Here is a 12,710-nt window from a genome sequence, read left to right on the forward strand (position 1 = left end):
CGCTCCGTATTACAGTACATCAATATCAACTTGCAAACATTCACTCCCCCATGCAATGAAGTGGGCGCAGCAGCACCACACAGTAGTACAAACATTCCAAAACCGACCTACGGAGTAAAGGGCTTTGCGCCAGCTGGCGCCCTCGTACAAAAACGTTCCAGATTTCAATATTAACGCGTCATTATTGGCACGGAAACAGACATGGAGGCGCTACCCGTTGTGGATTATTTTCATGGTTATTGCCTGTTCCCCGTGCTGTCAAAGAGTACATGTACATATAAATGAAAATAGAAATGATAGCCAGTATTCCGTATGAGAGATTGAAACAGAGACGGCAAATGCTGGAACCGTGATAAAAGAACAGAAAGACGAGGGAAAAAGCAAATGTACTGTACCTGAGTGACGAAAAGCTACTCGCTAGAAATTGCCAACAGTATATAGAGGAACGAATCTAAACGAGGTCTAAGAATCGATGCGGTGTATATTAATTATAATGACTCTTCAGCTATGCAAGTCTAAGATTCCCAACCCGTCCATTACCACAAATTATCGCGTATCATGTATCTCATATCATTCTCACATCTTGCGGGTCCAAATGCCAATCCAAATAAATGCCTCGAAACGCTAATAGAAACCCCGGTCCCAAATCCCCAAATCCTTAGCTCTACTGCACTGTATATCCCCAAACAAACAGAACGGAATGAATAAAAGAACAACGGAGGGGAAATGCCTCATGTCGTAGTAGTACTATCACCCATCGATTTGCTCCCCGACGCCTCATCGCTCTCGCCCTCGGTTTTAGAATGTGCCATCGCTTCCCAGTCCTGGATACGCTTAATCAACTCCGGGTCATTGTCATCTCCAATAAACGTCCAGCTCTCCTCCGAGTCCTCCAGTGTATCATCCGGAACCTTGCCATCCCGGTTCTTGATCAGCGATTTCGCGTATTCGAGATCGCGGTAGATTGATTGGATAGCCGTGTTTACTCCATCCTCCTAAAAAAAAAAAAAGGTGTTAGTACAAAGATGAAGGAGTGGTTTAGGTACGGAGAGGGAAAACTTACACCTCTGATCGCCTCGCCCAGTACCTTGGCTTTGACGATCATTCTCTGGCTATTGGTAGCCTCCCATAGAGCTCGCGAGAAGACACTGACATTAACCTTCTTGATCACAATCCCCACGCCGAGGTCCTCAACTCGGGATCCAAAGAAAAACTGGTCGCCGAAAAATGGGCGGATGATGGTAGGAAGACCAGCTCTTAAACTAGCTCCGGTTGTGCCTGCACCACCGTGATGGGCTGCTGCGTCGATTTGCGTGAACAGCCAGTCATGGGGCACCTGTTTAACAGAGTATATCTCGGGGGGTAAGGGAACTTCAATATCGCCGGCTACCTTTGTGTCGAGACGGTCCGACCACCCTTTTGAAAGGATGCATCTGACATCCGCCTTGAGGACTGATTTGACAACCGTTTGTGTGAGGGCTGCGGAGTCACTTACGACAATGGAGCCGAAACCGATATATACCAATTTCTTCCCATCTTCGCGAGCTTTCTTGATGAAGTCTGTCAACTCCTTTTTTGGTTTGTAGTCCTGGCCACCCTCATCAAGGAACCAATACCCTGTTACCCTGATCCAATCGCTGTAATCGAGGGGCGGTATGACGACCGATGGACTAAAGTTGTACAGGAACGGCACCTTGTTTGGCTGCAGCTTTTCAAGACTTGTCGCTTGCAACCCGAGTTCCCTCTTTCTCCATCGATTGACCTGTCCTGCGATAGATTTCCAGAAGATGTTGTCAAACATAACGTAAGTGATATAATTGTAAGCGCCACCCATCTTGTGTTCGGGGACGGCAAAGGCATGGGGGTAGGCTCGTGTGCGTGTCCATGGCATAGAGAAGGCGCGGAAATATGGTATGCCCAATGCCTCTGCAATGTGAATGCCGCCCATCGCACTAGGACTCTCAATCAAGAGATCTGAATCTTGGCAAGCTTGCCATGACGTTGAGAGCAACCCGTCAATCCAGCCTCGAAATTTAGAGGATGCTTCCCTTAAAAATGAATAGGTAAACATCCCGTAGTCCACACATATCCGCATCAGCTCGGCAGGATCACCAGCTACTGGCTCAAACACAATCCCATGGCTTTCCACCCACTCCTTGAATTCGACATGCGTTGCTATCTTTGGTCTATGGCCTTCCGCAATCAATCCTTTGCATAGGGCAATATAAGGTTGGACATCCCCTCTGGATCCGATGGTCAAACATGTGATCCGAAGGGACTCCGTAGGTTTAAAATTTAGGATCGAAGCTCGCGGATCGTCAAATAATATCGGAGGCGCCTCGCCTTTCGGCCCTTCCGTAGTTTTCGGCAGCTTTATCTCATGCTCGTTGTGATCCTCCTGGCGTGCTTGTTGAAGGGCTTTATGCTCAGCGCTGGCATTTTCTGCGCTCTCTTGCTCCTCCATAGTCAATAGACCAGATTCCTTAAGGTATCTCATGGTTTCCAAATTCTGAAGGAGGGTAACGGCGCAGTCGTCTCGAATATCCGATTGACTGAATTCAAAGAAGAGTTCTTCATGGCCCTTAATGACGACGACTAATCCAGAATATCCAAAGCGGAACCCCTTTTCCTTATCCACGTTCTCGATATCCTTTAGTGGAAGAATAAGTTTTGTTCGAGTACCCGGCAAAAGGCTGCGGAAACAAAACGATCTATCGCTGATATAAATCTTGCCGTACAAGGGCAAGACACGATGCAAGTACCCAAAGTAAGCAGCCTGTAATTTTTCGGTCGCAGGAAGAGCAAAATGGTCGCGGAATCGGTCTCCTGAGATGGCAGCTTGATCATCTTCCCCATCACCGTCGAGATCGTCATCGGGTGCAAGGCCTTGCGGCTCATCATAATGCTTCTTGCCCCCCTTCCACATCCCAGACACCTTCTCAACGTAGCCCATCGATTCCGTAGCTAGAAGGGTACTCATGCGCTTTGAATGACGGTTGAGATAGCCCGCAAAACCTGCGGCGCGTTGCAAAGGGTATGATCCAGCTTTGACGAGGCTTTGTAGCGTTGGCGTTGTTTGAGAGGGTTCCACATCGCCAGTAGCAGACCCTGCCAAAGATCCGGTAGTAGCTGGATGTTGTAGGTTTGGGCGCGTGGTACGGTCCCTTGTGTTGCGCGACAGCGAGTCGGAATCTGTCTCATTAACAAGAGCAGAGTCGGGGTCCCGGCGGCGCGAGGCTGAAGCTGAGCGATGGATAGTTGGTGATAAAAAGACGTCACTTCCTCTTAATATCTGGCTAGCCGAAGCTTGGGTCTCGTCGCTCGCTGATCGTAACGCACCGGACGAGCCCGGCTCTTCCAGAGAATGGACGTACGAGTCTGAAGATTCCTGCCGTTCTGATGGCCTCGTCTCGTGAAGGCGGTTTCTGCTTAGGCTTCGTCTGCTGTTGCTCATACTCCGCCTGCCACCATCCATATTCAGCCTGCTAAGATCCACACTTCGCCTTCCAAACCTCGAGAGATCCATACTTCGTCGGAGGATATCAGAACTTGATCGACTGACATCACCACTTGGGCGACGGCTCGGGGATACTCCTGCAGAGCGCATGGGCGACAAAGTGGCCCGTACATTCTCTTCAAGAAGAGGCGTATCTGTTCGGATAGGCGGCGGAGGTGTGGGTTTGTTTTCTCTTTGCGACGACCGCCTAGATAGGCTCGGCCTTGAACTATTCTTGCCATCCTTTGTGGGTAGCGGAACAAGCATATCCTCCGGAAATCGCTGTGCAGTAGTGTCCTCCACCAATATCCTTAAAACATTCAAGGCCTCTTTCCCAAAGCTAAAGAAAGAAAAAAAGTACTGGGATAACATTAGCAGCAAAATGGGAGATACTAGAATGCCACCTACCTCATCTATCGCATATGTCTCGTCATTATCAATTACCCGTATCTTGCAGGTATCTGCAAAGTCCACGATCTGACTGTCTTCAATGTCGATAATGTTCTCAATAGGCAGCGATATTTTAACACTATCCCCTTCATTATGGGAGCGGAAGATGATCTTTTGCAAAGCCTTAACCCATTCCTTGGCACTAGGTATGCTGTCGGCTTTGAAGTTTAACTTGCGCTGGTGGGTGACGACGGTGAAATGCGTAGCATCTTTCCCCTTTTCTTTGTCGGCAATGTGCGCTGATATTCCGTAACGCAAATCAATGTTACCAGCCGGGAAATATAAATCTGAAGGGTCTGAGTAGTATGATAGCACGTCACCCTTCAGACGGAACCAGTATCGATTGAACTTTGGATTTCGCCTGCCCGATTTCGCGAGATATCCTGATTTGACAACTTCATTCTGGGCGTTGTCAGTTTGGTCCTAACATGACGTATAGGGTGACACTTACAGATTTCTTTGGTAAATACGCATAAAAGCAGATATGTTTGGTGGTAATGTACATATACCCTTGAAGTAATACGCTCTTCAAAAGCCAGCAAGGATATTCTACTGAAATTAGCACTTTACTTTTGAGAGCTACCGTATTTCTTACCTTCTATTACATCCTCCGGCTTCTCAAATTGGAATATCTCCATGAGTCTCTTGGCAAGACTGCTGGATCCCTGGCCCGCGTTGTCTTCGGCATCAACCTGGCCGTCGAGAGATCTGGAGATGTCAAAGCTTGGTCTCATGGATAATTCGGCCCTTGCTTCCAACATCCGACTCATAACTGGCGGATTTCTTGAGGCTGTCTTAGACAGCTGGATTGTAGGAGGTGTAGGTTCAGAGGCAGACTCTGGGGGAGGCGAGCCGGGGCCCTCCGGCGAGGTATTCGATTTCGATTTCGATCTGGAACTCAGGCGTGGGAGCGACCGGAGAAGCTTGTTCTCTGAGAACTTCCGCCGGTGCTTCTCTGGCTTCGCAGTGTCCTTCCCCTTCCCCTTCCGCGTCTTATCCACTTGCAGCTCAGAAGGCCGGTGCGATGAAGGTTCGGGCTCAGGTTCCGTGGAATCCTCCTCCTCGTCCGAGGATTGTCCATCGAATCTAGCATTGAAATCGACCTGGGAACCAGCTGCAGCAATCATGCCAAAGACAGACTGGTTCATATAGGCGTTCCCGCCTTGTAGACTAGTATAGTCATGGTCGGCGTCCTCGCCGTCCTTGAACCGCTCCGGAATCTCCATAGTGACCTGATGGCCCTCCTTCCTCCTCTTCGTCAATTTTCGCACCACCCGCCTCTTTGTTTCCCCCTCCGGCGCCATGATGAGGCGTGCTGGATGGGATGCAGAACACGTCGGGTTGCTGCAGCGTCGTGTGGACGGGGGACTGTGTTTGTCGGGTCGGTACTGAGTCGTCTTTTTCGCGTCGTCTCCTTATCGTCGATAAGCGGTATTCTTTGGTTGTGGTGAGGCGACAATGGCACATGTAAAGCCCTAACAGGTGACTATTCGATAGGGTACAAGAACAACCTGTTTATTGCAGCCTTAAGCTGGAGGTGTAGGGACTGTATATCATGATAGCACAGCTGGGTTGTGGTTTGTATATAGTATAATAAGTGCAAAGAGATATGTAATGTACAGGACATGAAATGACGAAGGTCGAAGGTCTGCGGGTACCTCTGCTCTGTACGTACGGTGGACTGCGGAGGTACATGTACAGCACCTACTGTACTACTAGGCTGACTGATGACTACCGATTATCATCAGGCATGTTAGCGGCTGGCCAAGGGCTCTAGGTTGGAACTTGGGCCTTGAACCTTGGCTGGTTGGGAGGCTTTGCAAGGCGAAAACAGTCTGGCAGTGCAACAGTGCAACCGTCTCTACCAGCAGCAGACCAAAAGGTTACCGGCGCTCCTCTAGGCAGATCTAGCGCAGCTCGCAACTCGCAACTCGCGCCATGCCAGCTGCCAGGGCTGAACACCGGCTGATCCCGAGGTCGCGAGCCGCCTTGTTGAGGTATTACTGTACTTCAGAGTCACACGTGCATGTGCGTGATATTTATATCACGGTGAAGTAGGCACAAAGACAAAGCATAGGTTACCTCGGGGAATGGAAGCCTTGCTCAATAGTATCTGAGTTTCAGTTCATCAGAATCGGAGTCAGAAACATGACATGACATCCCATTCTCAAAATCCGGGGAACTTGATCCCTGCGAAACTCCTATCTTAGCGCCTTGCTGTCTGAATCTGAATCCGAACTCGAATCCCAACAATACATTATACCACATTATCATCACATCACATCCAAAGACAGAGCTTCCCACTAGCAGTACCACCCGCAACCCAATCCTTCGTGGGGTGGAATTGTGCAACTGCAGGAACCGCCGTGATGCCTTCGCCACCAAGTTGCGCCAATTGTTCCCCATCAGCGCTAAACACATCGACAAACCGATTCATATTTCCAATCGCAAATTTCTGGATGCCATCGTCCGGCCTCTCCTGCCACTGCGGCTTCAATATCGTTACCCAGCGCCCAGTCTGATTGTTGTGCCTAATGGTAGCACTGGGCTCCATAGCTTTGTCATCTAACTCATGGCCCGCGTCCCAGGACCCAGCATCAGGGAAGGAGTATATTTTAATCGTGTCATCATACGATGAGGTTGCAACGTGCCCAGCAGCTGACCAGGAGGCATGAGATACAGAGAGACGCGATACATGTTCCCCTAGTAAACTGGGCATTGCATCATCTCCCTTGCCTTTGATATTCCGCAAGTCCCAGATTTTCAACATGCGATCCAGGGATGCGGTTGCAACTAGATAGGGGTATAAAGGGTGGACTGAAAAGCCTCCGATCTTCTTATCAGTGAGTTGCCAGATCTCGGTGTCAGATGGCGTTCGCATATCATGGCGGCCAAATGTTCCTTCTAGGGTCGAAAGCAGCAAGATATTTGGATCCGTGGGGGAAATAGCTATGCTGGAAATAGGCATATCCTCATCTGTAGATTCGGGGGCAAAAACCTCTACTGCAACCCCTTTCTGCAGATCGAACTTTCGAACCGAGGAATCATATGAAGCAGAGTATAGGTGGTTTCCATCTGGCGGGAAGACAAATGAAGTAATCGTCCTCGAATGTAGTTTCATTGCCGTGATGGCAGGCTCCGGAGTGTCAGCCTCTTCCTCATCGTCATCATTATCCTCGGCCTTCACCTCGGCCGGCGTTTGGGACGCGTCGAATATTCCCATATTTCCTAGTTTATCCCCAGCAAAAACCAAAGGTTTGTCAGGCGACGGATGAAATCCTAGGGCATATATCCTCTCGGGGGTAATTTTTATTTCTGCTCCTCATTAGCCCAAAACCCCGCGTGAAAGAAGCAACAGGACACGGACGACTTGGGTCAAAGCCTTCATATAACTCCAACCCACTCATCCTCTCCCTCAACCCCTTTAATCCCTCGTCGGTGGTCTCCTTAATATCGTCCTCGGTGAACGTCCTAAAATTCGGCTTCGCACCCCTCATAATCCCCACCAGGAAGTTATCATCCTTATTATATTTCTTCCCTTCAACCACAATATCGCTGAAATTCAGGTCTCCCGAGACACGCAGCCTCTTGGCCTTAGCCTGCTCCTGCGTGAACTCATATTCCACCTCCGCCTTCCGTTTAGCCGTCTCGCTATCTGCCTCGAGGCCAGCGAGCCGTGAGCTGGTCCTCGTCGCTCGCGTTGTCTCCCTTTGAACTGGCGCTGCCCTCTTTTTTGTGGCCGTTGATTTCTTCGGCCGGGCCGCCGGCGCTGGCATCATCTTCTCCGCGTGGGTGCTGAGGTCTTTCAACATCGCCTGGTTGGCGGCGATGTTCTCGAGCCGCTTCCGCTCGAAGGCGCTCATTTCGGCCTTATCTTTCTTTACTGGTGCCATGATGTGCCGCTGACAATTAATAGGTGATACTATAGATAAAGGTTGGAGTGAGTTTGGGGTTGTTCGAGACGGTGAGGTCATTTACGCGAAATAAGTCGCGGTCAGATCTCACGCGTCGGTGACAACGCGACATCTCGTGGAGGCCGTAAGTGCTGATGGTACAGGGGGACAGAGCACCGAACCTACGGAGTAAGCCCCGTAGACCGACATGCTATGTACCTTACCTAGGTCTACATTATGTATTCCTTTATAGTCAGTACAGCATTCGGTATAGAAATACTTTAGATATGTACATCTTACTACCTCCAATTCTTGGTATCCCAAGAACATTGTGAATTTACGGGGATTCTAGAAAATCATGATGGCCAAAGCAATAAAGCCTTCGGTCAAGAGTGTATACCAATATCAAAGTCATCTCAGATACCTTTAACGTTCTTACACTACTAGTCATCGACTGGCTCTTCCATATTACAAACCGACACTCCAACAACTCAGGATCCTCTTTCCTAAATGTACCTATCTACCTACCTATTTACTACTTACTACCCCTTCTTCTTCTCCATCGTCGCCGTCTTCTTCGCATACGCCTCCCCCTCCCTATTCCTCTCCTCAATCCACCCCTTCAAATACGCCGGGACCTCCTTAACGCGATTCACAGGAGCCTCAACTGGCGTCCCCAGCCTCTCATACACAGGCACTACACCAGTCCACACGCTATCCAGCACCTCCTCATTCTTCAAATCCTTACGATCATCGCTCGGGCCTCCCACATTAACCTTCGCACTAGCGCTTACGACTCGCACTCGCAGAATCCCCGTAGAGATGAGCTCTGATTTCGTCGGCGGGGAGCGGGAGTTCTCCCAGCGTTGCGGGATGAGCCCGTTGGTTATCCGGTACATGGCGAAGAGCTTCTCGTCCTCGGAGGTCACGGTCGTTGCGTACCCGTGGATGATGGCCGAGCGGTAGGCGCTGGAGTGGTTGAAGGGCGTGAGGGAGAGGATTAAACTGTCGATGTGGGCTGCTGAGATGCAGACCGGGACACCTTCGTTCTCATCTCCATTTCCATTTCCCTGTGAACTCGCGGTAGGTAATCGCATCAACCGACTCGCCGCATGCCCGTGGATATATAAATCCAAAGCATCTGCTTCCGGGTCCGCGTCTGGGTTGGCGAAGGATGCCATTTGGCCGAGCATTGGGAGCATGCAGGGGAATGGGTCGGAGGGGTCGGAGGGCAGGAATGAGACGTGCCAGATGGGGGCGGTGTTCATTATCTTGTGGATGGTGCCGTAGTCATAGTGGGCGCGTTCCTTGTGCCGGTGGAGGGTGCTGCGGGGGTGGATTGCGTATTCTGTTTCTGACATCGTGATATAATGATGTTGAATGAGATGAAGAGGGAGAATTGATATAAGATTAGCTGGAGAAGTGTGTATAGGATGAGGTGAATATATAGTTACAAAAGAACAGAACAGAGGAGAGATAGTAAACACTCTACGAGGCACATTAGTTGAATAATACGTGATACTCGATTGGGCAGCTCCAGTCATTAGTCTAGTACAGCACATGGACAAGCGGAACTCAGCACGTTGATCACGTTGACTCATATTTGTCAAAGTGAAGAGGGGTACTTCGTATTACTTCGTACTAAGTATACTTCGTACTAAGTACCTAGGTAACTTGTATAGGCCATATAAGGCTAATCACATGACTCCCCCTTTCCCCCTCGAGCTGACCTATATAAATCAAAATAAGCGATTTTGGTATTAACGAAGTACAAGGGCGTGGCACTTGGCTAAGTGTGTTCTGGTCAAATTGCACTTTCGTTATCGCCAGGGACGACAAGGGGAAAAAAGGGGAAACAACAACAACAACAACAACAACAACAAGCGACAGACAACAACAAAAATCGACAAGAGATGTAGGCAATCGCCCGGGCCGAACTCTTTTGCTTCCGGGATATATAGTAATATTTTTGCCTCTTTTTTTGAAGGCCTGCTTTGTAATGGAAGTTCGGCTTTCTTTTTTGCCTGTTTCGCTTGTGGTGGGTGGGGAAGGGGGTTGGCGAGAGAGTGTACAGACTCAAATCACCGACCTGTCTATCTACCTGGATACCTTTATACTACAACAACTCCTGCGTAGACTCTCCCACTTATCCCGAGATATACCAAAACACCAAACCCCCGAGGGAACACTTCTGATTTGTATGCTCGTTGCCTTTTTCTATGTACCTATCTAGCTCCCCTTGCTCACTTATAAAACTCCCAGAATGACCCCCATCGTATCATGTATGCATCGTTCCTAGAGCAAAATAGAAAACAAAAACTGGTATCGTTGCCAAGTCATCCCCTCGATCTGCTCTGCTCGACGGTTCCGTTCAGTTGACATTATTCCCGGCATATCATAACCGTTGCCCCCAATTATCAGATCACATTACATCCATACAGTCCATTTTCACGCGTTGATATTCCCCTCAGCTTTTCCGCCCTCAACAACCATCCCCTTAACGCCCTCCACAAGGTCATTAACCCCTTTAACAACTCCACCCACGCTCTCCGGCAGCGACTTCTTCCGCTTCTTCTGCGCGTGCTCGCTAATCCTCACCAATTCACTTACAAACGACTCGCCCCACCATGCACTCGTGAACTTGAAAACGTATTTCTCCAACTTTTTGTAGTTGGCTTCACGCCGCTCGGGTTCCATGGTGACCGCTTCGTGGATAGCGCCCGCGAGTTCTTCGGTGTTCCAAGGATTAACGATCAGAGCACCGTTGAGCGATTGGGCGGCTCCGGTGAACTCGGAAAGGATCATGACGCCGTGGCGGGCACGTTGGCTGGCGATGTATTCGTATGAGACCAGATTCATGCCGTCGCGGGTGGAAGATACCATGCAGGCGTCGGATACGGCGTATAAGGCAGTGAGCTCGTCGAAGGGAACGGATTGGTGAAGGAAATGGATGGGCATGAATTCCACGGTGCCGAATTTACCATTGATTCTACCAACCAATTCGTTGACGACTGCGCGGAGATTTTGATATTCTTCGACGTCTTGTCGACTAGGTACCGCTACTTGGACGAGAACGATTTTCCCAACCCATTCCGGGTGCTCTGTCAGGAAGACCTCGAGAGCGTGGAGCTTTTGTGGGACACCTTTGATGTAATCAAGTCGATCGACACCCACAATGAGTTTGACGCCCTTGAATTTCCGTTCTAAAACTGCGATTCGGTCTTGGACCGATTGTTTCTTCAGCTCTTCGACGAACTTATCCGGATCGATGCCAATTGGGAAAGCGGCCACCGTGACATATCTCTTATTGAACTCGACGCCATTAGGATTTGTTGATGTCCCTCTGCACCAGTGTTAGCAATGTATCAGCCTCAAAAGGTCAATGCCAGTCTTACAATATTCTGGAGCAGCTGCTGAGGAAATGTCTCGCATAGTCGTACGTATGGAATCCAATGACATCGCAGTGCAGGACACCAATAAGCAAGGCTTCTCGAACGGGCAAGATTCTGTAAATCTCGCTGCTCGGGAATGGCGTATGTAGGAAGAAGCCAATCTTGACATTCTTCTTGCTAGTACCAATTTCTTCCCGTAACATCTGGGGAAGCAGCATCAAGTGATAATCATGCACCCAGATCAGATCGCCATCCTTCACATCCTTCGCCACTGTCTTTGCAAATAGGCGATTCACCTCTGTGTATGCAGCCCAGGCCGACTCGTCGAATGTGATTTCTCCGGGATGGTAATGGAAGAGCGGCCAAAGGATAGAATCTGCGCGAGTTTTTGCTTTTTAGCTTCTGTTCTGCTCAGGGCAACAGGGACAAAGTCGTACGAGAAGGGAGGAAAGCATACTTGAGAAACCATTGTAATGTCGATCCGCCAATTCATCTCCAATGAATACCGGATGAGCTGAGTGTTCCTCCTCCAAGCGCTTCACCATCTGAGGGATTTCGGGTTCGGGCACCTCCAATCCGGGCCAGCCGTACCATTGGAAGGTGGTGGTCTTGGACAAGCCACTGAGGCCCGTCACTAGCCCACCTGAAGACATGGAGAATTCATAAGTGCCATCGTCGGAGCGCTTTATGGTTATGGGAAGGCGGTTGGAGATGAGGAGCAGCCGGCCCCGAGGTTTGACGTCCTGGACCAACGCAGGCATCGTGGGCGGTAAATTGGAATCGAAGGTATTTGTATTTGCACTGGTCTGCGCCGACGTTCGAAAAAGGTACTGCGCGGATTGCGAGGCAGTGGAGATATGGAGGTTATTCTGTACGAAGTAGTGGCGTGGGTGTGATCAGAAGCTGAATAGTTCCTATCAAAGGCGGAGCGGGGAGGTTGCGAGACCGAGTCGTTTTGCAGAAGCCGAGTCGGTGGATGACGTCGTGTTTGGAGCTGAGGCAGGGAGGTAGGGACTAGCAGCTTGGGAAGTTATTGAAGCGGATAGATGAAAAGAAGAACCCGTATTGTTTGGTATGGACGTGAATTGCACCTCTCTCGATTTCAAGCCTTATTAGCGATTACATGGACTTTGCAAGAGGCAAGACAGAGGGGAGGTACAGGTATGATGTAGGTATAGGCACTGGCGGGGGAAGAAGGGGAGTGGGAAGCTAGAGGCAAGAGGGTAAGAGTTGAGACACTTGGTCGACGAGGGAGCTAGAAAGGTTGATAAGAAAGAGAAAGAGGGGGAGGGAAGTGCCTTGCAGGAAGAGCGATGTTCACCAGGCGAGTGGATAGTTCTTGTATGGTTGCATTGGGTGGCCAGAACCTTATATTTATCTATTGCGTGGTCTCGACCTATGATTCTGCCCGGTTCCGTAACGTTGTCAAATATTCGTGGGTTTCCCAAGGAAGAACAATGGGCGGATATGTGTACGGTG

The 12,710-nt window shown here is 49.7% G+C and overlaps 4 protein-coding genes across 4 annotated transcripts; all 4 read right to left on the reverse strand.

Annotated features, from left to right (window-relative positions):
* Positions 1 to 731: 731 nt before the first annotated feature.
* On the reverse strand, positions 732 to 5,250 carry BP5553_09193 (Sterol 3-beta-glucosyltransferase; the record flags this gene model as incomplete). The annotated part of the gene is made up of 5 exons (XM_032017816.1): positions 732 to 995; positions 1,064 to 3,856; positions 3,905 to 4,348; positions 4,398 to 4,495; positions 4,542 to 5,250. The coding sequence occupies 5 exons, from the start codon at positions 5,248 to 5,250 to the stop codon at positions 732 to 734; spliced, it is 4,308 nt and encodes a 1,435-aa protein (XP_031865723.1).
* Positions 5,251 to 6,224: 974 nt separating this feature from the next.
* Positions 6,225 to 7,839, reverse strand: BP5553_09194 (WD40 repeat-like protein; the record flags this gene model as incomplete). Its single annotated transcript, XM_032017817.1, has 2 exons — positions 6,225 to 7,261; positions 7,314 to 7,839. 2 exons carry the CDS (start codon positions 7,837 to 7,839, stop codon positions 6,225 to 6,227), a joined length of 1,563 nt encoding a protein of 520 aa, XP_031865724.1.
* A 542-nt stretch (positions 7,840 to 8,381) lies between these two features.
* On the reverse strand, positions 8,382 to 9,200 carry BP5553_09195 (Flavin-nucleotide-binding protein; the record flags this gene model as incomplete). The annotated part of the gene is made up of 1 exon (XM_032017818.1): positions 8,382 to 9,200. The coding sequence occupies one exon, from the start codon at positions 9,198 to 9,200 to the stop codon at positions 8,382 to 8,384; it is 819 nt and encodes a 272-aa protein (XP_031865725.1).
* A 1,087-nt stretch (positions 9,201 to 10,287) lies between these two features.
* BP5553_09196 (Trehalose-6-phosphate synthase) lies at positions 10,288 to 11,992 on the reverse strand (the record flags this gene model as incomplete). Its single annotated transcript, XM_032017819.1, has 3 exons — positions 10,288 to 11,182; positions 11,235 to 11,607; positions 11,689 to 11,992. 3 exons carry the CDS (start codon positions 11,990 to 11,992, stop codon positions 10,288 to 10,290), a joined length of 1,572 nt encoding a protein of 523 aa, XP_031865726.1.
* Between the last annotated feature and the right edge of the window lie 718 nt (positions 11,993 to 12,710).

The sequence above is a fragment of the Venustampulla echinocandica genome, assembly GCF_003357145.1.
Source record: "Venustampulla echinocandica strain BP 5553 chromosome Unknown scaffold_10, whole genome shotgun sequence".
NCBI lineage: Eukaryota > Fungi > Ascomycota > Leotiomycetes > Helotiales > Pleuroascaceae > Venustampulla > Venustampulla echinocandica.